The following is a 26,640-nucleotide window of genomic DNA, read 5'->3' on the forward strand; positions in this document are numbered from 1 at the left end:
TATTTTTTGAAGGGAAGCATTTTATGTTAGTAATTGTTAAGAAACGCTTCTAAATTTTCGTAACGTTACGGGGTGAAGTTCAACCCCATTGGCTTCTGCGCAGGAAGTGTGGTCGCCATTAGTCCGGTGTGTCTGTTGACCGCTAAGAGCGGTTCTTCACCGGCTGCTCGGCCTATTTTCACAGGTAAAAGACCAGACTTAAGTGCACTGTGCCGCATATGGTAGGCTAGTTAGCTGTCCCTAATTTTTGGGTACTTTCCGTGTTTTGTAGAGACGTAGAGGCGACGTGCATTGGCACTGGCTGTAACATTGATATGCCTCAATAAAGGTTGAAAGTAAGAAAAAAATCAATAGCGGGCCGCCATCTTGGTTGGGTCCCCATTCGCCACCAGTGCATTTTTTCTACTGAGGAATGTATTCACCCATGGTAAATAAGGAAAATGTTTAAATATTTTTCCAAACAGATAAGGCAAGAAAGGTCAATAATCCCACATATGGTTTCAGTAGTATGCCAGTTTTTGCAACACTAGGGTGCACAAAAATGACCATAGCTGCTGACTCAGCATTGATTCCAATTTGGTTTTGGAGAATGAAATGAAAACAGATCAAGTGGGATTATTGACATTGTAGCTTGTGTATAAAAAAGTTTGGGTTTTTTTTTCGTATTTACTGTCAGAAATGATTCTGTCCTGTCATGCCACACCTTATGTTTGCTTTTGTTGATAAAAACATATATATACACATATATACACACATATATATATATATATATATATATATATATATGTATATATATACACACATACATATATACATATATATACATACATACACATATATATATACATATATATACATACATACACATATATATATACATATATATACATACATACACATATATATATATATATATATATACATATATACATATATATACATACATACACATATATATATATATATACATATATACATATATATACATACATACACATATATATATATATATATATATACACATATATATATATATATATATATATATATATATATATATATATATATATATATATATATATATATATATATATATATATATATATATATATTCATCCGCTTTATCCGGGGCCGGGTCGCGGGGGCAGCAGCCTAAGCAAAGAGGCCCAGACCTCTCTCTCCCCAGCCACCTCCTCCAGCTTATCCGGGGGGATACCAAGGCGTTCCCAGGCCAGCCGAGAGATATAATCTCTCCAGCGTGTCCTGGGTCTGCCCCGGGGCCTCCTCCCGGTGGGACATGCCTGGAACACCTCACCCAGGAGGCGCCCAGGGGGCATCCTTGTCAGATGCCCGAACCACCTCAGCTGGCTCCCTTCGATGTGGAGCAGCAGCTGCTCTACTCTGAGCCCCTCCCGGATGGCCGAACTTCTCACCCTATCTCTAAGGGAGAGGCCAGCCACCCTTCGGAAGAAGCTCATTTCTGCCGCTTGTATCCGCGATCTCGTTCTTTCGGTCACTACCCACAGCTCGTGGCCATAGGTGAGGGTAGGGACGTAGATCGACCGGTAAATTGAGAGCTTCGCTTTTACACTAATATATATATATATATATATATATATATATATATATATATATATATATATATATATATATATATTTATTTATTTTTTTGAGTTAACACATTCCTCAGTAGAAATACATGCACTGGGGGCGAGTGGAGACCCCTCCAAGATCGCGGTCGGTGGGGATACATGCTCCAACAGACTGGCCCAGTCCATGTCACCTCTATGTATATTTGATCTATGGAAAGCCACGTTAGGCTTTCCAGCACCCAGTGTATTCAGGTCTATGTAGTTTTGAATGTTTGGTTCTAGCTCACACAGCTTTGACAGGTGAAACTTATTCACTGTATTGAAGACTCACAGGTGAAGTTGAAAATACCATCTTTTGTATTTTTGTGCAGGCACAACTTTCTGGTGTTATACACTGTCCTGGCGTTGCAGATCTAGGGGTTCCAGTTAAGACGTGGTCAGTCTTCTAAAGAAAGTGGGAATCTCACCGAAATATTCAGTTACTTTGCTGTGTTTCTTGCCAGGACAAAGGCTCAAACCATCATCTTCTCCTGGTATCGAATACCAAGGGACCTTCTGAAGTAAGCTTTAACAAGTAAGCTTGAATTGAGTAATTCAGAATCATGAAGTATGGATTGGCCTTGCAAAATCTGTAAATTTGCAACCTCCACTAAGGAAGAGCTGATGAAACATTATAGGTTACGCCATATCCCCAGTGTACAGCCTCTGCCATGTCCTTACCTAGATTGTTTTTGTTCATTTAAGTCATGGGGTAGCCTAAAATCACACATATCAAGGAAACACTCAACTCACTCAACAATGAGAACCTCTGAAATACTCAGTTTCTGTTGCCAGTTCTGTAATGTGGGCACATTTTTCACTGAAAAAGAGTATTTTGAACACCTTCTATTTTTTTCTATCATTCAGGACAACACAGTTGAAAAGCGCAGAGAAATTGCTGTTCGCTGCCTCATAGTCTATCTTGGAGAGAAGGAGGAGGATCTTTTCAAACAATACAGCGCAAGTACTTGAGTTGGTTTTTAATTTTTTGTTTAGTTTTGAATGCATGTCCCTGTTGGGTCTTTGTGTTTTGTTCATTGGATTTTCTGTTCAGGGTTGAGTATTTAAGTCATTCAGTGCCATAGACGTCTTTAGACGTCAAAATGAATCCGAACGCTCAGTGCCATAGACGCCTCTTGAGCTTTTTATTGAATTGAGAAGGTGGTGGAGTTGATTACATGGATAAAATCCCACCAGCGTGACAGTCGGCTCTACTGAGAACGAGTATTGTGGCGCGATTTTTGATCCAGCTCGTCATTTCGAGCTTGAGGTGTCTGCAGCCTGACGTCATGGTTTTTCTAGCGATTCCAGTGAACATGAACCGGATTTATCTGACCAGTATCTCCTGTTAGAAACTTCTGAAGGCAGCAGGGACCAGAATAATGAACGATTTGCTGCATAAAACGCACAGAAATTGTTGATAGACGAACCGATGGCCGGGTGGGGGGTGAACAGACTAAGTCGCGCACTCACTTGTGCACATGCGGGAGTAACACACACACACACACACACACACACACAGACTCTCTGAATCATAAATCAGTCGCTTTTTTCTTATATATTTTTCAAATGTTGAAATTGTCTATAAACAACTATTTTTATACAAAAAATAATCTGCCAAAAGTACATTTTTACAGGTGATTTTTTTACTTCATAGTAGTAAAACTTAGTTGAGATGTTGCATGAATCATTGAAACACGAAATATTTACATCAAAGTCACTGATCTGCTAGAAAAACCTATTTACACAAAGCGCTTTTGATCCAGAAACAGGTGTTTTGTCATGAAAGTTTCTCTTTTCTACTGCAGATTTCTAAATAACAGAGGTAGAAACATTTTTTTTTTGCTGCTGAAAGAAGAGAGACTCATTTTTGTCATGGTGGTTTCAGAATTCACATAGTCATAGAACAAAAATATTCTGTGAGCCTTCAAAATCAGTGAAAAAGCTAAATATCTCTGGAACTGAGGGGGGTATGAAATCCGAGAGTGGCTGGCACTGAATGAGTTAAGGGACATTCCAACCCTAAGTGAAGATATGTCTATTGCCATGTATAAGTGAGAAAAAAGCATTTCAGAATTACAATCCGAAGATGTTTATTGCCATTGTCATTGAACATAATTTGCTGAATAGAAACCTGTTTCCGTGATAAGGTGCAACATAAACACACAGGATAAAAAATTTTGTAGCCAGCGCAGTCATTTTCCTGATCTGGCAGCAGCTTTAGCAGAGCATAAACAATGGATGTGAATGGCAGGTACTAGCATTTTGTGTGCAAAAGTGATTAAAATCACTCAATAATGATACCAAGTATTCCTGGGGAGCTCAACAATCATGCTGACTGCAAATGAAAAGTATGAATTGACATGAAGGATTTTCAGGAGCCGATTTAGACTTTGGACTACATTACGACAAAGCACTGCTGTAAGCCTCCACATGGTTATAACACAGCAGTTGAAGCCACTGCCGACCAGTGTCTATAAACCAACATGCTATTTGTGCAATATTTCTTCAACAAATCAAAGACCCATCCATTGTTACTGCAGCTTACCATGCTTGTATAGTAGTGGCTGTGTGTGTTTGTTTATGGAAGCTGGAGGCTTTTCCAACTGTTGCGTTATATCCATGCACCATGCAGTGGATGTTTACAGCGGTGTTTGTCGTAACTGCAATGTAGTCTCAAGTCTAAATCAGCTTCTGCAAATCTTCCGTGTTACTTTTGCACTTTTCATTTGCCGTGAACATGACTACTGAGCTCCCAAGAAATATTTGTTTTCATTACTGTTTTCATTTTTGTTAGTCATTTTTTAATTTATTTTTTCACTTTTGCACACAACATGCTAGCACCTGCTATTCACTTCCATTTGTTACACCCCGGCCTAGGCAACCGGAGTGCAACACGAAAAAAAGTAAAAATAAAGAAAAAAAAACACACAAAAAAACCCCACTAAAGCTCACCACCAAAATCCCAAAACGAAAGTATCGACAAATCTATTTACAGCTATTTACAACAAACTATTTATTTACAACAAAACAACAAACTATTTACAACACGGGGGAGATCGCGACCATGACACACTGAAACACAGGGTTTAAATACATAGAGGGAGCAATCAGGAAAATGGACAACAGGAGGGAAACACAGCTGGGGCAAATTAGAACTGACGAGACAGGGAAACGTAAACTGAAAACACTAAGATAACACAGACTTTCAAAGTAAACAGGAAACACATAACAGTCACGCCAAAAACAACACACCGACAACACCGAAACGTAACACATTGTTTGTGCTCTGCTAAAGCAAATGGATTGCTTCCGGATCAGGAGAATTAGTGTGCTGTTTACAAAAGGCTTGTTTCTCACTTTCTAACTGTGGCAATATGGCAATAGATAAAATTTCACTTAGAAGTGGAATAACCCTTAAAAATGATTTATTAGATTTTCTTTTCAAAGTGGAAAAACAAGACTGTGAAAAACAAGACATTTTTTATTTTAAACGTTGGATTATGGTTTAATTTAGCTTTTAAAAATTACAGAATGACAAAGTAAAATCACTGAAAAACACAAAAGACAACCTGTTTTGGCTTATTTTCCTACCTGTAGTAGTTCATTCCCTTATGCACGTCATCCTGAAGTGCTTGAGCTATGTATTTTATACATCCTAACATTTAATTTCTCCTACAAGGATGAGGAGGAGCTCAACGCAGACCTTGCAATGCAAATCATGAAGATTGCTATCATTGGTGATGGGCCTCCAACCATCATCGTTGAGGGATCCAAGATCCTGGAGAGGATTGATGTTGCCAGATCCTGTGCTTTGATGATGGGAGTAATCTACGCTCTGAACCTTACCTATCCCAAGCAGCTGAAATTTACCTTTGAGGTATTTCAAAAGCTATACCTTGAGCTTGATGGACAAAAAGCCAGCTCTAAAGTAATGAATCTTAAGTTTGGTATTTTCTAGAGCAGACTTGATAGACCATTCGTGAGTGAGTTTCACAAAAACCTTATTCCTGCATTTCTGGCACTACTTCATTGTGTTTTACTAAATTTTAAAGCGCTGTTCTTAAGTCTTCTGAGTTAATGTTTTGCCGTGTCTTAAATGCTGTTATTTGCACATTTTTAAGGAATGCGTTTAATTTCTCCCATGACCTGTGTTCTGAGGGTATTGGTGTGTTTTAAAGTTTGTGTAATGCCCTCTTTAGCTGGCCTTAATCTTGAGGGTGAAAAGTCAAATATGGAAGAGAATCAAGAATACTTTGTAAGAGTGCTGACAAAGTTGAATGAAAGAAGCTTTGCTCATTTTATGTTTAAATTAATGCATTTAATGTATAGCAGCCTGTCATCTTTTGTTTTGATTCACTGTCACATGTTAAAGTAAAAAAAAGAGGATTCAAGTAGTAGGTTTTATTACAATTTTAATACACAGTTCCTTAAGTTTCAGTGGGCAATTTGTGTTCTAGGAAACTGAAGCCCACAAATCTTGCACTTCGCACGCACGTTAAAGAATTGTGATGTTTGTTATTGTAATTAAATGGGTCTAACTCATTTGAATACATCTGTCTGAATTTCTATTCTTTCTGAGCACCAGGTACGAGTCCCTTAGCTGATGTCCAGGTATTTGGCATCACATCTGCCGCATTCAAACAAATACACACAACATCCATTTCTTTTTTCTGAAGGTCATGACACAAGCGCACACACAGCCCATGTTAAGGCTGACGTTCGTTTGGGAAAAAAAGTGATCGACAAGTTTCTAAGGTCTTAGAACCTTGACTTCTTTGTGGGCAGGCACCACCATGCATGAGCCTGCCTACGCGGTAGTCATGGTTATAAGACACAGCCAAATGATCAAGGTTGTATTTTGGAGCGAATTAGCCTGCTGGGAAACAGGTAAATGGCCTTATAGAATCTCCTGTGGGACCAAAAAATGACTACACTGTAACCAAAATATCATATTTGACCAACATAAATACTATTTATGCCGACAGTTAAGTTCATTTTAATTATAAATGTGTTTTATTTTGATCAAAAAGTTACTTCACCGTACATAAATATAATCTTGGATCAACTTGAATTCCTGTGTATTTGTTGACAATTATTAAGTTCATGTTACTCAGAATGTGGTTTTTTTTGTGGCCAAAAAGTAACTTCACTATACATAAAATTCACGTTGGATCAACTTAAATTTTTGTGTTCTAGTCGAAAATTATTAAGTTAATTTTACTTAAGAATGTTTTTAATTGTGGCCAAAAAAGCTACTTCACCATACTCAAAAATATTGCTTTGAATTAATGTTATTCTGCCAGAAGTTGGCTTAACTCAAAAATTCTAGTGGAAAACGTTAACATGTTTTTTTTATTTGAACCAATGTTTTACTTATTAGAGTGCACTGTCAAAGAAATACACCAGACAATTACATCCACGCTCTTTGGTTCTGTCCACCAGTTCAGAAGTTTTGGCGCGAGATATGTGAAGACTTATCAAAGTGTCTGAAATGTAACATTCCAACTTCCCCCTTAGTGTGTTTGTTGGGCAGCTTAGATAATGTCACTTCAGAAAAGAATATCGCCCATATGGTTTTCACTGCCCTATGCATAGCCAAGAAAACAGTCCTCATGAACTGGAAAAATAAAAATAATCTTAATTCTAACCAATATAGAAATTATCTATTAGATTACATTAGTCTTGATACAGCCTCTGCCACCACATCAGATCAATTGCTCTGGGCTCCTTTGATCAGCTCCATCACCTAGTGGGGGTGGGGGGTCATAGTTTGGTCCCGCCTTCAATGTTGTGATTGGTGTGGGGGCAGGGACAGCCTTAGGGCGTCGGGGGGTTCCCCGGAGGCATCTTCCTTGGGGGGCTCAACCCAGGGTAGCGGTCATCTCCGGTTGGGGGCTCTTTTCTGACTATTTCCTCGTGGCTGCGTGCAGCGGGGCTAGGGGAGGGTCTGTGATGATGGACGTGGGTTACTGACCAGGTAGCCTGTCTGCCCCTGGGTGGGTCCGGGATGGGTGTGAGGGTCTGGGGGCGCTCCGTCTCTGGGCCGGGGCCCTGGCCGGGCCACGGGGACTTGGGTCCTGGTTTGTGTGTTGTGTGCATGGGGGCCCATCCCTGGCGCAGGGTGCCGCCGGTGTGTCGAGCCGCCTGTGGGGCTCTTCAACTGGTGGGGGAGATTGTCACACCTTGCAGGAGCTTTCCTCCCCTCAGGAACTCTCTGCAGGAGGGGGAGATACAGGAGAGGTGGAGGAAGATCTCAGCCTGGGCGTCTATTGTCTCATGTAGTCTGGAAGACGAGTGGATGGTGGGGTGGGTGCAGTTTTCTCTGTGGTGGGGTTGGGTGGACTGTCCCGGGCTCTGTGGGGCCGGGGGGCGCTGCTGCGCTCGGCCCCGGTCTGGATGGGCCTGGGCCCCCTTTTCCCTGGCGGGTCGCGGAGTATGGGAGTGCCTACTGGGGTCAGCGGGGGAGCTGGCCCCAGGGAGGGGTCACCTGCCCCTCCCTTCCTTCCCTCCCCATCTCCAGCTGCCTCCCTCCTCCCGCTCCACCACAACCACCCACACATGCAGGGCCTTGGAGTAGGGGTAAGTCACCAGGGTGCAGAGGAGGCTCCCCCCCCCCCCCCCCGTCCCCTTCTGGCTGCCTCTGCCTCAATTTTATCCCACAACTTAGACATTCACATTACTCACACTCTCACTACACATACATATAGGATCTTGGGGGTGGGCACAATACACGGAGTCCAAGTTACCATCAGGGTGTACACCTCACCCCTGGCATCGTTGCCCACCTCTCAATTTTAAATACACGTAGACATTGAGGGCTAACAGGAGGGACTATGCGCTTACCTGCTGCTCTCTGGCAGGTAGCTCCATGCCCTCCTGGGTTTTAATTGCACCTTAGAACACACATGCATCAACACTACAATGAGCGGGTGGAGGGAGGTTTGGAGTCTGGGTCCGGGTACACACCGGCTCACTCCTTGGCGGCTTATTGGGGCTCGCTCGGGCCACTTCGGAGGTGGGGTGCCCCCGGCCTCTCGGCCTGGGGCTCGGTCACTCAGGCACAGCTGGCTGCCGGCGGAGCTCACGGGCGCGTCACTGCAACTCCCCCTGGCTTCTGCTCCGCGGCTGCTGAGTGAGCCCTCATCTGGGACTCTCCTTAGCTCTTACTGGGACAGTGGCGCGGCTGCCCCTCTGTGGGTCTTCCTTGGTCTCTTGTGTTCTGGGGGCCTCTGGATGTCTGGAGTTTTGATCTCCTCCATACCTGCTTGATACCATAAAGGACGGGGCTGTGGCTCCCCACACTCCCTAGCAGATCATTACATGGAGAAACCTTTGGAATGCAAGCATGCTGATCCACACAGGTATGCACACAGGTGTACACATGGGTATTCACAGATGCGGACTACAGCTTTCTTGGCTGCTGCCTCAAAGCACACTGTGCGCTGTCTATCTTGCGTGTTGCACAATATCGTTTATTATTTAGTAACTATTGATATCTACGGCTAGCTAGTTTATTGTGATGGTGCTTTTTTTTTCTATTATTATGTTGCTCTTTGTTGTTTGCTGTCTCCTCTGGTTTTTTTTCTCCATACAGGTGACCCAGGAGTTTTTTTTGTTTTTTTGTTTTTTGTTTTTTTTTTTTTTTCTCTCTTCCCCCCCTTCTCACCGTCTCTTCTCCCCTTTGGTTTTCTTTCTTTCTCTCCCCCTCTTTCTTTCATTCTTTCCCCCTGTCCTATCCCACAGTTATGTCTGTCCCGTTTGCAACTGAAAATAAAATAAATTCATAATTATAATAAAGGTCAACCAAATGGACCAATATGGCAAGGCCATGATGATCCACTTGGTAAAATAAATCCGCTTGGCATCTTTCTTGGCCTCAAGACAACAATTCTGATGGCTATAGATCCAAACGGGACACAAAAAAAAAAAAAGAAAAAGAAAAAAAGAAGTACTTTCTACATTCTTTGTTCCTGTCAGAGCGTCACGTGAGTCATTAAACACCAGTGATCAGTATCAAATATGGAACATGTACAGGAGACACGTCAGTCTGTGTGGACCTTCTGATGTCATCACTGTGTTTACTTTATTGTTGTCTTATGGTTGGGATTCAGAAATGTTCACTGCCATCACGTGTGTGTGTGTGTGTGTGTGTGTGTGTGTGTGTGTGTGTGTGTGTGTGTGTGTGTGTGTGTGTGTGTGTGTGTGGCGACGACTGTAACACTGTCAGGTTCACCCACTGTGAGAGAAGAGCAGTGACTGGAACAATCTGAGCTCATATTGTGAATAGAAGAAGAGAGAGCTGTGCCAACTGGAGCTCAGAAACATTAAGATTGATTCAACATTATGAAGAGAAGTAAACCAGTTAAACTTAAAAGTCTGAATGATTAAGTTAAGTGTTTGCTCGTAGGGGGTCATCGACCTCATGTTTGTCACTGTGGGAACTTTGTGTCGACTAAATGCAACTTAAAGCTCGACGGCTGCCCAAATGTTTTAAAGAAGTTGATACATTCAAAAAGCTGTGACACTTGTTGCTCAACATTTTTTAATTTTTGTTTTCAAAGCTTCTTCTGGTACGAGACTGACACGCCAGTGGGAGGAGTCAGCAAAGACGACCCGCTCTACCTGCTGAGCCACAGGTGGAGTCATCAGGGTGGAGTCGTTTCAGTAAGGACAGATCAATAAAAAGAATGAAGACGAGTTATTGATGAGCAGAATATAGACAGATGTTTGGTGGTTGGACTCCGATGGCCCGTCTCAGCAGAACTGAACCCAGCTGTGACGAGGATTAGAGCAGGACCCCAAAGAGAGAAAGTGATGTCACCACAGCAGAGTTCTGGTCTACAGGGAAAAGAACATGAGCGTTAAAGCTGATGCATGGCACGGGTAAGGCATAGCAAGCATGAGCACAGAGAAGGGTGAGAAACTGAAGAAGGGTCTGGAAGATCCTGACCAGGTCCAGAGGCCAGCCTGCTGGTCTGAGAAACAGACGCCCAAAGCATCAGTGTCGGGCAGCCCTGTGATAGCAGGACAGGTTTGGTATTCAATCAGAAAGTAAAAGGGAGACAGTGAAAGGGCAGAGGGATGCAGAGGCCAGGAGAGAGTTTGATCCGTCTGATGATGACAGCGGAGAGTGAAAGTCCTTCAGCTTGGTTTAGGTTCAGGGCCACAGATGGTCGTCAGAGAGCTGAGATGGTTGAGGGAGATTTGGAAAGGAGATAAGGAGATAAGGCCAGGAGAGAGGAAGCTGCTCTGAACTCGAGCCTGTGCTGGACTGTTTTTAAATCCCACTCCTGCTGTTTTTGTGTGTGACCCCGCCCACACCTGCAGATATACTGTATGATGAAATATGTTTCTATGCACTGAATGTGTTATTTCAGTAGAACAAGAAGAGAATCTGTCATGGCTACTGGACGGACTCACTCGCAGACAGTTCTTTCTTAGAGAACAAAAGGAGATTTATTTACAACAGGGATCACCTCAGTGCTATATATGTATGTACAGTGAGTTGGGAGGGGGGTCCAGGGCTCCAGGGAGAGAAGGGGGGGGGGGCGGGGAATCCACACACACGCTTCCTCTTCAGCCGCACTCGCTCCAAAACTCCACACACGCTGCCACACCTGGGCAGGTCCCGTGATTTGGTCCAGAAGAGGGATATCTACACACAAAAGTTAACGTTAGTTCCACAGCAAAATACATACAGGGGATTCTTTTGATAATGCCGAGAGCACGAACTCAGGAGGTTCAACGTTCCAGCGGTGAGCTGCTCTGTGCCACTGCCTTAAATAGCAGCTGGGGAAATCAGCCAGATCAACAGCAGGTGGAGACGTAACGAGCTCCTGCAAGATTGCGTTGGGTCCCAGTCCCAATGCAGGGCTCTACTCTGAACATCCAAAGTGTTTGTAGTGACCAACAGAGCCATCATAGTCTCTGCTGTTACGCAGCATCTGTATGTGGAGTTATCAGAAAGCAGCACAAAGCAGAGCTTCAGTCAGACGTCTCCGTGCTTCAGTCTGTGGCTGGTGTCCTCACCGAGTGTTGTTCCTGCTGTTTGAGGTGGATGAAGCTCCTGAGACGGAGCTGTGGAGGAGCACAAACACCTTCAGACTCTTTCTCACATAAATGGAGCCAGAGTGCAGATGTGTTCCTGATGTTCACTCATTTGATGTTTGGAGGATCAGTGAGTTCAAGTCCACACTGAACCTCTTTAAACAAAGTCCCAAAGCAGCATCCAAAGCTCACTTATTCTACTTTGTATTTTCTACTGACTTTTATTTGGATTTCATTTGGACTTTTTCTTTGGCTTCACTTCAGTTTCAGTGAGTTTCCTCAGAGGATTTTCTTCTTTCACTTTAGTTTGGATTCTTTCAAATGTTTCCTTTTGATTGGTTTCAGTCTCACTTTGAGTCTTTGTCCTTGTTTTTGTGTGGAAGGCAGATTGATGAAAATTAGTGCAGGGATTAAAATAAACAGAACTTTCTGAAAGCAGTGACTCAGTCTTGTAGACGTCCAGAGTCTCAGTAAACATGAGCATCAAAGCCTCATCAGCCGAGCTGGAATCACATTTTGACCAAACTAACAAACACTCAGACTCAGGAGATTTCCTCTACATTTGATTGGATTTCATTCAAATGTTTTCCACACTTTCAGTGCTGATAGTTGAGTTGAAGGTAACCATGGTAACTGTGAGTCCTTTGCTTTGATCCTCATTTTTCTGATGACTTTGAGAACTTAGTGCTGGAAACGACTCACTGCTGCTGGACATCCAACACACACTGAAGGTGGATCATGTGACCCAGTCATGTGGTACTGACTGATGTTCTCCAGTGTACTCCATTACTGACAGCAGATCCTAATGAAAAGGTCCTGATGTGTTCATTAAAGAGCTTCAAAGTGATTGATGGAAACAGTCAAACGTAAAGCAGGAGAGTGTGAAAGCATCACAGTGGAGCATCACAACAACAATCACACAAAGTTCAAAGTGTAGAAAAACACAAAGTCAAATATAAGAAGCCAGAATCCAGTCAAACAGCTTCTGACTCAATATCATCCTCATTCATCACAAATTCATTTTGTCCATGAAAGAAAAAACATGTGAAGAGTTGAACTAAGAAAGGAGGTCCTGTTCAAACAGCACAAACACACATGAAGACAAAGCTTTGTGTTTGTCACACTGAACACATGTGACACTTTCTCACAGCTGATTTTGTTTCAGTAAAGTGTGAGCAGCACAAACACAATCAGAGTTTGTCTCTGTCAGCTTCCAGTGAGTCACATTTAGTGTGAGCAGCCAAACATGATGGCAGACTGCCACAGATCACTTCTGAGGAAAGAGGAGGCGTTCAGCTTCCTCATAGTTTCACACCTGCATGAAGCAGCCTCACCCTGACAGCTTCAAATCACTGTGTCAGCTGATCACTTCCTGTCCTGTGATTGGCTGAGCTTCAGGCCTTCTCTCAGTCAAACTGGAAACAGGGATTGAGACAGTGTGAGGGTTTGTGGAGTGCCACAGTGCTGTAATGAATACTGTAGTGGAAGAAGTTCTTTCACACTCTTCATCCTGGAGCTGCTTTATGTCCATGATCTGCATGGAAACACATCTATGGAGAGGAAATCCAGCTGCTGAGGGTCACATCTGCATCGTTGTAGCTACAGTGGATGTTTCATGGTCAGGACTGAAGGCGGAGCTTTGTGCGTGTCAGGGTGAGGCCGCAGCAGCCGCCTCCACCCGCAGCGCTCGGGCGTGAAACTACGAGGAAAGCCGACGTCCTCCTCTTTCCTCAGAAGTGATCTGTGGCCGGCCGGACTTCATTCCACAGATGTGCTTTAACAAAGTGTGAAGCTGAACTCTGAGCTGTGACAGTGAAGCAGTGTGAGAGTGTCAGTAGATGATCAGCAGAGGAAAGTGAAGCTGCTGTGAGCTGATGTCCTGAAGGGCTTTTAAAGAGTCTCTGAGTTTGACAGGAACATGAAGATGTTTGTGGTGTTTGTGATCCTCCTGCACGGTAAGTACACCTTCCTCTCTCTGCTCTCATCATCAGCTTTTCTTTCATCTCTCTCTCTTTAATGTGTTGAAGTGCAGCAGGAGGAGATTTCCATCAAACACTGGATTCTGATTCAGATCAAACTAACAATCCAAAGCAGCAACTTTCAAATCTCTGGATTCTTCTTGGTGCCTTTCAGATGAGCTCATGTTACAATCAGCTGCTGTGTGTGTTGTTGTGTAGCTGAAGCTCTGACTCACATTTCATATGTGACCAAAGGAAACTTGGTGCTGTGTGACACACTTTAGATTCTCTGCTTTTAAATGTAGACCTTAAAATAATCTGCAAAGCTCTCTCAAAGAGATTAGAGAAAATGACCCCCCTCTTAATTCATCCTGACCAAACTGGTTTCATAAAAGGTCGGCACTCCTCAACAAACACTCGTAGATTACTTAATTTAATAGACTACTCATACGATAAAAACATCGAAGCCATAATATTATCTCTAGATGCAGAAAAAGCATTTGACAGAGTTAATTGGAAATTTTTATTCGCAACTTTACACAAATTTGGTTTTGGAAACTCTTTCATAAACTGGATAAGAATATTATACAATTCCCCAACGGCTCGTATCAGAACAAATGACCAGACATCCTCCAGCTTCTGTCTCCTGAGGGGCACCAGACAGGGATGCCCACTCTCCCCCTCACTTTTTGCAATTTTTATCGAACCTCTAGCAGCAGCATTTAGACAGGCTACAACAATTAAGGGCATAAAATGTAAGAACATAGAACATAAAATCAGTCTCTATGCGGATGATGTGTTGCTTTTTCTGCAAAACACACAAACCAACCTCTCTGAGGTAATTACTTTAATAAACTGGTTTTCAAGAGTTTCAGATTATTCAATTAACTGGCCAAAATCTACAGTTCTCCCCATTAACTGCTCCTTCCATAATTCTTCCTCTGCCCCACTGCAATCCGGAAATATTAAATATTTAGGTATTAATATCTCTCCTAAGCTTTCAGACTTAACTAAACTAAACCACATCCCACTTCTAAAGAAAGTAGAAGGCGATCTGACTAGATGGAAATCTTTACCCATATCACTCATGGGAAGGGTCGCCACTATAAAAATGATGATCTTGCCAAAAATAAATTACTTATTTTTGATGATCCCTAACAAACCATCACAAGATTGGTTCAGATCTCTGGATTCATATATTTCCAAATTCCTTTGGAAAGATAAACCCCCGCGTATTAGCTTAAAAACGCTACAAAGAACCAAGGATAGAGGAGGATTAGATCTGCCTAATTTTCACCAATACTTCTTAGCCAACAGGCTTCAGTTCATCTCAGAATGGTTAAAACATACCTTCTTAGTTGAGCCCTGGCTAGATGTTGAACAGGCACTATGCAAGGATCTAGAGATTTCAGACCTACCATTTATTAGCTCAAACATCAAAAGACATGAATGCTTTAAAAGTATCAACATCAGCTTTTCTCTAACAGCATGGTGGGAGTTTCTAAAAATAACGGAGTCTTCATTAATCCCATGCAAACGTACACCTATCTGGAATAACCCTGACATATTACAAAACAATAATATGATTAATTTCCCAGAATGGAGTTGCAAAGGAATTAAATACTTAGAACATATATTAGAGGGAACAGAATTTATTTCATTTGACAGACTAGTTAAACAATATGGGATCAACAAGACAAGGTTTTTAGAATATCAACAAATTAAATCCATAGTAAAAAAGAAATTTAACCTCAGTCAAGTTGAATTACAAACACCACTAAGTGCGGCACATTTTCTTACTCTTAAATCCCCCAAATTATTATCTAAAATATACAGAACACTTTCTAAATTAGATGAATCAATATCCCTTCCTACTGCAAAGTGGGAAGCAGATTTATCAGTCAACCTAGACCAAAACTTCTGGTCTCAGATTTGCTTAAAAACTTTTAAATTAATTAAAAATCCCAGTCTGCAATTAATACAATACAAAATACTTCATAGAGTGCACTATACAGGTCATCGGATGTTCAAGATGGGCTTTACATCTTCCAACAACTGCTCACACTGTCAAGGCAATACACCAGACAATTACATCCACGCTCTTTGGTTCTGTCCACCAGTGCAAAAGTTTTGGCGCGAGATATGTGAAGATTTATCAAAATGTCTGAAATGTAACATTCCAACCTCCCCCTTAGTGTGTTTGTTGGGCAGCTTAGATAATGTCACTTCAGAAAAGAATATAGCCCATATGATCTTCACTGCCCTATGCATAGCCAAGAAAACAGTCCTCATGAACTGGAAAAATAAAAATAATCTTAATTCTAACCAATATAGAAATTATCTATTAGATTACATTAGTCTTGACACAGCCTCTGCCACCACATCAGATCAATTGCTCTGGGCCCCTTTTATCAGCTCCATCACCTAGTGGGGGTGGGGGGTCATAGTTTGGTCCCGCCTTCACTGTTGTGATTGGTGAGGGGGTAGGGACAGGCTTAGGGCGTCGGGGGGTTCCCCGGAGGCATCTTCCTTGGGGGGCTCAACCCGGGGTAGCGGTCACGTCCGGTTGAGGGCTCTGTTGGCTCTCAGGTGACTGTTTCCTCGCAGCTGCGTGCAGCGGGGCTAGGGGAGGGTCTGTGCTGACGGACGTGGGTTACTGACCTGGCAACCTGGCTGCCCCTGGGTGGGTCCGGGATGGGCGTGAGGTTCTGGGGGTGCTCCGTCTCTGGGCGGGGGCCCGGGCCGGGCCTCGGGGGCTCGGGTCCTGGTTGGTGTGTTGCCGGGGTTGTGGGCGGGTGGGTGCATGGGGGCCCGGCCCTGGAGCAGGGTGCCGCCGGTGCATCGAGCCGCCTGGGGGGCTCTTCAACTGGTGGGGGGGATGGTCACATCTGGCAGGAGCTTTCTTTTCTCAGGAACTCTCTGCAGGAGGGGGAGATACAGGAGAGGTGGAGGAAGATCTCAGCCTGGGCGTTTACCGTCTTATGTAGTTTGGAAGATGTGTGGTTGGTGGGGTGGGTGCAGTTTTCTCTGTGGTGGGGTTGGGTGGACTGTCCAGGGCTCTGTGGAGCCGGGGGGCGCTACTGCACTGGGCCCCGGTCTGATGGGCCTGGGCCCCCCTTCCCTGGCGGGTCGCGGAGGGTGGGAGTGCCTACTGGGGTCAGCGGGGGAGCTGGCCCCAGGGAGGGGTTACCTGCCCCTCCCTTCCTTCCCTCCCCATCTCCAGCTGCCTCCCTCTTCCCGCTCCTCCACAACCACCCACACATGCAGGGCCTTGGAGTGGGGGTATGTCACCAGGGTGCAGAGGAGGCTACCCCCCCCCCTGTCCCCTTCTGGCTGCCTCTGCCTCAATTTTATCCCACAACTTAGACATTCACATTATTCACACTCTCATTACACATACATATAGGATCTTGGGGGTGGGCACAATCACGGAGTCCAAATCACCATCAGGGTGTATACCTCACCCCTGACGTCGTTGCCCACCTCTCAATTTTAAATACACTTAGTCATTGAGGGTTAGCAGGAGGGACTATGCGCTTACCTGCTGCTCCTTGGCAGGTAGCTCCATGCCCTCCTGGGTTTTAATTGCACCTTAGAACACATATGCATCAACACCACAATGAGCGGGTGGAGGGAGGTTTGGAGTCTTCTCCCACCCCCATTCTCTGCGGCCTGCTGGAGCGGGAGGGCTAGTAGGAGGAGTTGGCCGTCCGACTGCGGTCTGGGGTGTGGGGCCTCCCTGCTGCTGCGGAGTCGGGGTGGTCTGCCTCTCCCCACCGCAGGGAAAAGGGTAACACCACCTGGGTCTGGGTGCAATTCCCCCCTCCAGGGGCAAGGGTACCTAGACCCGGTTTGTAGAGTACGCTTGGGGAGTGTGATTGTGTGTACAGCGTCTCTTTATGTCTGTCTCCACGTTGGTTGAGTGTGGAGTGAGTGCATATGAGAGCATGAGGGTGGGAATGGATGTTTGTGTCTGTGTGTGCCTGTATGTCTGTGTCTATATGTCAGGTTGGGTATCAGACGCCACCTCTCTGGGGACACCTCAGGCCCTCCAAGGTTTGGAGGCCTATCTCCACCCACCACCACTTCCCCTGCCGGTGGCGGACTCCCTCAGGTGTCGGTGTGTTGGTGGTTCTTTGTGTCTGGGGGTGGGCGTCCGGGTACACACCGGCTCACTCCTTGGCGGCCGCTTGTCGGGGCCTGGGGCCTGGGGCTCGCTCGGGCCCCTTTGGAGGTGGGGTGCCCCCGGCCTCTCGGCCTAGGGCTCGGTCACTCAGGCGCAGCTGGGGGCCGGCGGAGCTCACGGGCGCGTCACTGCAACCCCCCCTGGCTTCTGCTCCGCGGCTGCTGAGTGAGCCCTCATCTGGGACTCTCCTCAGCTCTTACTGGAACAGTGGCGCGGCTGCCCCTCTGTTGGTCTTCCATGGTCTCTTGTGTTCTGGGGGCCTCTGGATGTCTGGAGTTTTGATCTCCTCCATACCCGCTTCACACCCTGGAGGACGGGGCTGTGGCCCCCCCACACTCCCTAGCAGATCATTACATGGAGAAACCTTTGGAATGCAAGCATGCTGATCCACACAGGTATGCACACATGGGTATTCACAGACGCGGACTAAAGCTTTCTTGGCTGCTGCCTCAAAGCACACTGTGCGCTGTCTATCTTGCGTGCTGCACAATATCGTTTATTACTTAGTAAATACTGATATCTATGACTAGCTAGTTTATTGTGATGGTGCTTTGTTTTCTCTATTATTATGTTGCTCTTTGTTGTTTGCTGTCTCCTCTGTTTGTTTGTTTGTTTGTTTGTTTTTTCTCCATACAGGTGACCCAGGAGTTTTTTTTTTTTTTTTTTTTTGTCTCTCTTCCCCCCCCTTCTCACCGTCTCTTCTCCCCTTGGGTTTTCTTTCTTTCTCTCCCCCTCATTCATTCCCCCTGTCCTATTTATTAAAAAAAAAAAAAAATGACAAAGGATGAACTGAAGCTCTGCCATCACGTAATGTCGCATACTGCTGTTTCTGATGTCATTTAGAAAAAAAAAAAAAAAAAAAAAAAAAAAAAAAAGATTCTCTGCTGCTGCTTTGAACTCTTCAAACTAAAGAGCCAAACGGATGATTGACTGTGCAGCTCTGACATGGCACCAAATGTCCCTGTTATCAGCTGCTGGATGGACGTTATCAGAGCTTTTTAGTGCCACACGGATCACCAGGAGCTCCTCCTCTGTCTGCAAACAGGCTCAGCAGCTCTGATCATTGGAGTCAGCACAGAGTGTGGGGACATCTAGTGGTGGTGGAGAGAAGTGCATGTAACGTGTGTGTGTTGTGTTAATCAGCATGAGTAGTTAGGGGGACGTGCCTCCCTGTGCCTGATGGGAGTCCTTGTAATTACCCAGCATGCTGTGCTGTGTGTTTCATTTCTAACACTGGTTTTGCTGAAGAGCTTTCTGAGCTTCTTTCATTGATTGTGACCAACGTACATGTTTGCTGTGGATCCACATCTGCTCTTACTGCTGATGTCATGAAGCTGTTTGAGTGGTGAGCAGTCAAAGCAGCAGGTCCTAACAGGGACATAGCAGGATATCCCTGCCTCTAAATGAGCTGTAACTGCACATATGAGCACAGCTGGTCTGCATGTAGTCAACACAAAGAGTCTGTGAGCTGAATTTACACCAGTCTGGTTGTGTTCCTGCTATTTTGGCCCTTTGACAAACTCAAATGTATTTAAGCTTAAATGAAAGTGCATTTATTAAAATGCTGTAAAATCAGTCCTGCCGACACCAAACATTATTATCTGCAGGTGAAGCTCTTTTTTTTTTTCTCAGTGTTTTTCGGTTGAGACTGTGCAGAAATTGATAGACTGCTGCGACAACACCTACTAGCTCTGCAGATAATTTTCACTTGTGTAAAAAGAGCGCATTGTGTGTGACGTCTTCTTTTGCGCATGCGGGCTGCTTTTAAGGCCGTGAACTGTTCACACTAGAACGCGTTTGCTGTCACATTTTACTTGTAGTGTGAACAACCAGACAAAAAAAATCGGATTCAGAGAGGAACTAGGAGGAAGATGAACGACCACAGGGTTTTATTCCAGGTAATAAGACCTTCTGGATCCTCCTGGATCCTCCTGGATCCTGTCTGAGCTCATCTTATACTTCAAACTTCCTGTTTTTATCTCAAACTTTGAAAACTCTGCTGCTTCTCAGTTAATCCTTCACATGAACAGCAGAAATATTTCTAGAAATCTCTCAGCTTTGTTCCCCACAGCACAGAAACAGCTCTGATCTCTGCTGATTCTTCTGGATCTCAGTTCTGGATCTGATGTGGTCCACCATGATATCCTTCCATCTTTCCTGGTTTCTCTCCTCCTTATCAGTCATAATGGGAGGATCCTCCTCATCGTCAGCCTCCCTCTCATGTGGAGTTCATCAGTTCTTAGTCCCAATTTCTTCTCTCTTCTTTGATTGGTTCAGATAATTTGTGTGGTATTCTGTAAATACTGTGTTATTTCCACTCTTATGTGGATGATACACAGCTGTATGTTTCACTGATGGCAGTAACACAGACTTAATCTGAATCTGATGCTCTGTCTCTCTGATGTTAAATGCTGGAAGCTACAAACTCTCTTCAGCTCAGATTTCAGCTCCTTTTTGTTGCCCCCAAACCTTAAATTTGAAGATAACCTTGAAAATCTGTCTTCCAACATCAGGACTCACAGAGTCTGGGTATGACCTTTGACCATGAGCTGTGTTTGGACACAGTCCTATTTTCTCCAGTTAAGAAATATTGCAAATATCAAAAAGTCTACTCGGCTCTCATCCAGTTGTGTCCCCTTCCAGCTCGTCCACAACTAACCTGACAGATTTTTAATAAACTGAAAGAGACAAGGCCTCATCACTCTATCCTCTCTGCACCATAATAAAAATGGCTCTAAACAATGACCTATGGACAAGGCTGGACTGGGACAAAAAATCGGCCCGGGCATTTTGACTAGAGACCGGCCCACCAGGATAAAGATTGAAAATGTGACGTCATTCAGGGATAAAACCGCAAAGGATTCTGGGAACTTGTGGCAAGAGGTACTAGCGCACGCAGGCTTTCAATTGAACTCAGTTACACAGCGATAAAAAGAAACCCAAAAAATGGCAAGAAGCTGTTGTATTATTATTAACTGCAATAGCCGGTCGCATGACAGCCACAGGAAGCCGACGGGTAAAGAGATCGTTTTTTTTTTTATCGGATTACGTTGTTGAAGTGAAATTTTTTAAGCCATGTTTCTGAAGTAAGAGCCGATGGATGGTCTGGATATACCAAATATAACATCTCAGAACACTCCAGCTCACATGTTAGTCTGCTCCTGACAAAAACATATACTTTTATTCACAGGATAAAACAGTTGTTTTGTATCACTAATTGTCCATTGCGATTACAATATACAATATTATTGTCACTGCTACATTTCTGTAATGCTACTGTAACCGGTTTCTGCTTCATCCCGCTGCAACAGTTCGGCCCAAACAGACTCCTCGACTCTGCGTTGTGTAGTGTTTTTAAAAAGACAGTCTCTGATCGATCGTTGCCACTTTATTTCCTAAATGGAAACAACTGTGTATTATCAGTGCACAGGCTCGCCATACACCACTCCGCACAGCACACTCTCGTATGGCTACGGCAGACTGGCAGCGATTACTGCAGCAATATTACAATTTCTAATATACAATAAAATAACAGCAACAACAAATGATGTACCTGAATGGAAACAACGGTGTATTATCAGTGCACAGGCTCGCCACACACCACTCCGCACAGCACACTACGGCAGAACATCTCATTAGCATTCCGCTTTAGCATACAGTTTCACACATTAATAAACAAATGAAAAGTACATAAAACTGGTGTTGGACATGTGTCCACTAAGCACTTATTACACTCGGTGCTCGTCAGCTAATCAAACATGTTTTATGTGTCTGTACTACTTAGCTATATTGTGTGCGGAACAATACAACTCACCTCTCGTATAGCTACGGCAGACTGGCAGCGATTACTGCAGCCAGCCACACCGAGAAGGGGGCGCTGTTTCCCCATTACACTGATATTTGTGGCAAGTGGAATAATACCACATAAACACTGTTACACTACCAGAAATTATTTCCACTACTAATTAATTACCGTTGAGCTCAAAGGTCCTATTAATAAACTGTTAATGAATGTGTATTTATGAAGACGATTTGTGAGACTGGTAAACTTATGATACGTACAATAGTCTTTCGTTCTACACGGTGCATTTCAAGGTCCTGTACCCATCCGTCGGTAAACTGTACCTGGGCTTGTTGCAGTGACCTGAAGTTACTAAAGTTCATGAGTGTATGCACTCACTCCAAGAAGCGTATAATTATAAATCTGAGCGTGGTGAAAGTTGGGCAGCACGCTGACGTCTTTTGTCCACTCTTTCACTCCTTTGATTTTTTCCTCGTATCTTTTCTTTGTCTTTTCGTCGAGTCTGTCTTTGTACGGACCGGCATTGTTCTCCTTTTGTTTTGTACATAACTTTTTTGTGCGCCAAAGAAAAAAAAAGAAGGTATTGGAACCGGAGAATGAACGTTTTGCGGTGCTGCAAATGTTTGCATTTGATGCGGTACTTGGATTGTTTTGCCACGAGTTCCCGGCATGCAATGCGCGAAAATCACGTGATTGCTAAAGAAGGGGGCGGGTGCAGCCAGCCTCCTCGGCTGTAATTGGTCCAGCCCAGAGTCGATCATGACCAATTGGCCAATCCAACACCTTTCATTATATATACCCTTCCTAAAAAAAAACCAAAAAAAAAACCATCGGCCCATAAAAACAAAAAATCGCCAGCGGCCCACCGGGTAATTGCCCGGTATGCCCGATGGCCAGTCCAGCTATGCCTATGGACCTGCCATATCTCATTCACACCAGAGATAGATAGGCTCGTTACTCGTTACTTCGTGTGGTGTGTAACAGTTACTATCGTAATGCAGTGTATCACCACATGGCGGCGCCTCCTGTCTCACGACTGGTGTCACCCCCTTTTTGTTCTTCTTCGCACTCCTCCTGTAATGGATGCTCCCGTGTGTACCCGGACTAGTGTGCTCTTTAGTAATGTGTGGTAGAGGTAGCACTTTTATTTTTGATATTGTAAATAAATGAGTGCTTTTTGGAAAGTCAGAAGCTGTTGCTCATTCGCTATCCACCTGCACACCTCCGCGGCTGGCTTCACCTCCACTGCACGTTACAGGTGGCATCGCGGAGCTTCCACATTCAGTAACATTAGCAAGTGGTGGAGGCCAGCAGGTGGAGGAGGGAGAGGGGAGGAAGGAGGAGCAGAGACCTGAGGTGGCCATGAACTGTGTGAACTGAACTTCAGGTAAGAAGTTCTGACCTGCAGTCTCTCTGGGTCAGATATGAACCAAGTTTAGGTGGAGTTTATTTTCGTTATGCTGACTTTTTCCGTACTGCGTGCTAGCTAGCATGATGGAGTTTCTATACAGCTGGGTGGTGCTATGAAGTTACTGATGTTGAACTTTATTTTGTTCATAAGTTATTAGAGTTGCCAACCGTCCCGTCTGGTATTCAGAGAAAATATTACGCGTTTCTTATTGAGGTGAAAAGGAACAGTTTGTCCCGTAATTCAGCTACAATGAAAAAGGCACAAAGCTGGAGTTATTCTGTCTTTGCTGCACAGCTGCCTCTTCTTCTCTCATTCTCCTCCCTCCCTCTCCCGTTTCTACTTCAATCATGAAACTGATCAGTGATCAGCTGATCGGCTCTCTTGTTTGTTTATCGCTCACTTTGCGCAGAAAGAGGAAACCAGCGGATGTCGCGCTAAACAACAGCAGCACGTTTAATCAGCTGTTGTTATTTAATATTAATTTCTAGTATCAGCTGATGTTTGCTGGAGCCACAGCTGTAAAGCTGCTGGTTTGGATATGTGGTGAGAGGGAAACATGAAGATGAAACCAGGAGATGTCCTTACTGAATCATCAGAGCTGTGATGGAGAAACAGGTTTACCTTTTAGGTGACATGAATGAGTTGAAGGGAAGTTATGAACTGTTTCTGAGAGACAAATAACACCAGGATCCTTTTTTAGGTAGCTGACAGCTGGTAACTGTGCAGGGGCGGGTCTAGCAAAGTGTTGCCAGGGGGGCAGGTAGGGCATTAACAGGGAGAGGGGGGCACAAAGAAATACTTTTCTTTCTTATTCTCATTTAAAATGTCTCGCTTTTAAAAAATAATTATCTGAATCTTACAACAAACGACTGATAGATTCATACATATATATCATCAGAACAGTGTACATCACTGTCACAACAGCGTTTGTTTTCATTCAAAGGTAGGGCTGCTCAATTAATCGAATTTTAATCTCGATTACAATCTGGGCTTTCAACGATCATTAAAAATGACTGAGCCGATTATTAGCACCTCCCTTGTGCTTTACTCTCGCGCTGCTCCGGGTGACAAATCGAGCGCACCGCTCTGCATTTCGAACACGTGTCACAACAATTAAGAGCAGCGGTCCCCAACCTTTTTTGCGCCACGGACCGGTTTATGCCCGACAATATTTTCATGGACCGGCCTTTAAGGTGTCGCGGATAAAGACAACAAAATAAAACTAGTACCGAAAAAAAGAAAATTTATTCATAACACACGTGAAAAGACCCAGGAAAACCGAGTAAACGATAAAAACGATAACAAAATAACGCTGAAAACCGATTAAAAACCCTGAAAACCAGACATTTCACACCTGAGCCTCAACTCTCTTGGCCCGGTACCAAACGACTCACGGACCGGTCCGAGGCCCGGGGGTTGGGGACCGCTGATTAAGAGGACCCGAGGGAAAGCTAAGCAGAAGTTATTTGGAGAGGAGAGTGACTGCCGTTGGTTGAAAAGAGAGGTAAAAAAACTTCAGTGGTGTGGAAACATTACGGGTTCAGTCAGACGTGGATCAAGTAGACACAGTGTGTAAGCTTTGCTACGATGTAGTAGCTGCACCACAGAGCAACACTGCAAAGTTCACTAAACATAGATGTTTACATTTTTCATTTATTTCTTATATCGCAAACATTTGCACTGTTATCAGTATTTGCACACTGTTTTATATTATTTTTTGACAATCTTTAAAGTCATTATTCAATACATTGTTATTGTTAAATAAATATCGTCAAATAATCGAGATCTCAATTTCAGTGAAAATAATCGTGATTATCATTTTTGCCATAATCGAGCAGCCCTACATGACAGTCATAAATCTTACAACACAAAATTATTATTATTAAATTAGTAAAAGTAGTATCTGCAGTAAAGATTTTTTCATGCATGGTATACAGAGACAGAGACAGACAGAGACAGGTTTATCTTGCCTGGCTGGGCAGCTCTCTGGGTGCTCAGCAACCCCAAACCTCTGATCCTAGAATCGCCCCTGTTTACAACGTCACCAAGGCAAGGACAGGTCGGAAAAACAAAAATATATCCTCCAGAGTACAAAAATGGCTTTAAGTAGACTTCTGGCTTGTTTTTTAAATATTTTTTCACTCGTTTAGGCAGCAGCTCCGCAAGGACTGTCTACATTTCTCCCTCTCTAGCATCAAAAGAAGGAACAACCCGATTGGGTGTGGCTATCACAGGAGTCACGCTGCAGCGTGCCCTTTCACAATAAGAGTGTGAACACATATTTTAGCCATTTTACCTGAATTGACATAAAACACCATGAATTAGCAAGTTTTTTACCCTTTTAACATGTTTTTAAACACAAATGAAATCCTATACCATGAATTATATCATTGCTGATGTTTTTAATGAATTTTCTAACCATTATGATCTATTTATTGACTATTTATCACCTGTAATATATTTTTTATGACTGTTTTTACTAACAGGCTTTTATTTATTGACAGCTATGTTAACCAGGGTTACAAACACATTAACAAGAGAATTCTGAGTAAAACCAAAGTTACTTTCCCTAGGAACTAGTTACTTTGAAAGTAACGAGTAACTTAAAGTAACTGAGTTACTTTTGATAGAAGTAACTAGTAATGTAACTAAGTTACTAATTTAGGTAACTTACCCAACACTGCATAGGGCATATATAATTGGTGTGTCGCTGCTGTGTGTGGGTAAAGGCTCTACACTGGGCTCAGTTTGCTTCGCTTTGGTTTGCTATGCTTCCTTGTGTGTCCTGCTATATTATACCGTTTTTTTGCTGTTTAATAAACTCTGTTTTAAGAGTTCTACTCTTTTCCAGAGGATCTTTCTGAGTCCATTGATTTTAATTGGATCTAAAAAAGCTGGCCCTCCACAGCATTGATGGGATAAGGTCATCATGTTGGCTTCAAAATTAGCTACCACAAGTCTCTGTGTGTCCTCAGTTTCCCAGCATGCCTCAGCTGTGGAGCTGTATGAGGGGGACTCATTCATCCTGCCCTGTCAGTTTGACACTTTCGATCTGACTGACCCCACAGTGGTGTGGAGTCGCTCCGACCTCAGTCCTCCAACCGTCCACCAGCGTCAACGTCAAGGAGACGAACTGAAAGATCAAAACCAGCGTTACAGAGGCCGAACATCCATGAAGACTGACGCTCTGGATACTGGAGACCTCAGCCTGAACCTGACCAACCTCCAACTGTCTGACAGCGCCACCTACACCTGCTCCATCAGAGACAGGAGGATAGGACAAATGAGACTGACAGACGTACAGCTGCAGGTCAAAGGTCAGCAACAAACATGGTGTAGATACATCTGACATCACTCAGATAAAACTTTGTTATTTTAACACTGTCAGCATAACTATGCTGGCTCTATGATTGAAGTATAGGCCTTTAAATTCATTATTTCCATTCATTCAGAGGTCAAAGGTCATGTTGTTCTTTGTGTTCCTCCACAGAAAGGTTTCCATCCTGGGCCAAAGCTCTCCTGGTTCTCCTGGTTCTTCTTGTGATTTCTGGAGGTCTCATATATTATTTCCGGCACTATTTCATGTCAGGTGAGTGTCTCCT

At 43.8% G+C, this 26,640-nt stretch overlaps 1 protein-coding gene across 3 annotated transcripts in view; it reads left to right on the forward strand.

Moving 5' to 3' along the window:
- LOC146634202 (butyrophilin-like protein 2) overlaps positions 1–26,640 on the forward strand; it is a 295,376-nt gene that overhangs the window by 248,935 nt on the left and 19,801 nt on the right. For 2 of the 3 annotated variants that reach the window (XM_085375568.1, XM_085375575.1), the window contains exons 1-3: positions 23,151–23,187; positions 26,014–26,355; positions 26,529–26,627. The exons of the other annotated variant lie outside the window; for it this stretch is intronic. In XM_085375568.1, coding sequence (XP_085231694.1) covers positions 23,151–23,187; positions 26,014–26,355; positions 26,529–26,627 — 478 coding nt within the window. Of the gene's footprint in view, positions 1–23,150; positions 23,188–26,013; positions 26,356–26,528; positions 26,628–26,640 lie in introns of those variants that run through there. 3 annotated transcript variants of the gene reach the window in all.

Source organism: Diplotaxodon limnothrissa, linkage group LG3, assembly GCF_057381915.1.
Source record: "Diplotaxodon limnothrissa isolate DT_005_m linkage group LG3, D_limnothrissa_male_GT1.1, whole genome shotgun sequence".
Taxonomy (NCBI): domain Eukaryota; kingdom Metazoa; phylum Chordata; class Actinopteri; order Cichliformes; family Cichlidae; genus Diplotaxodon; species Diplotaxodon limnothrissa.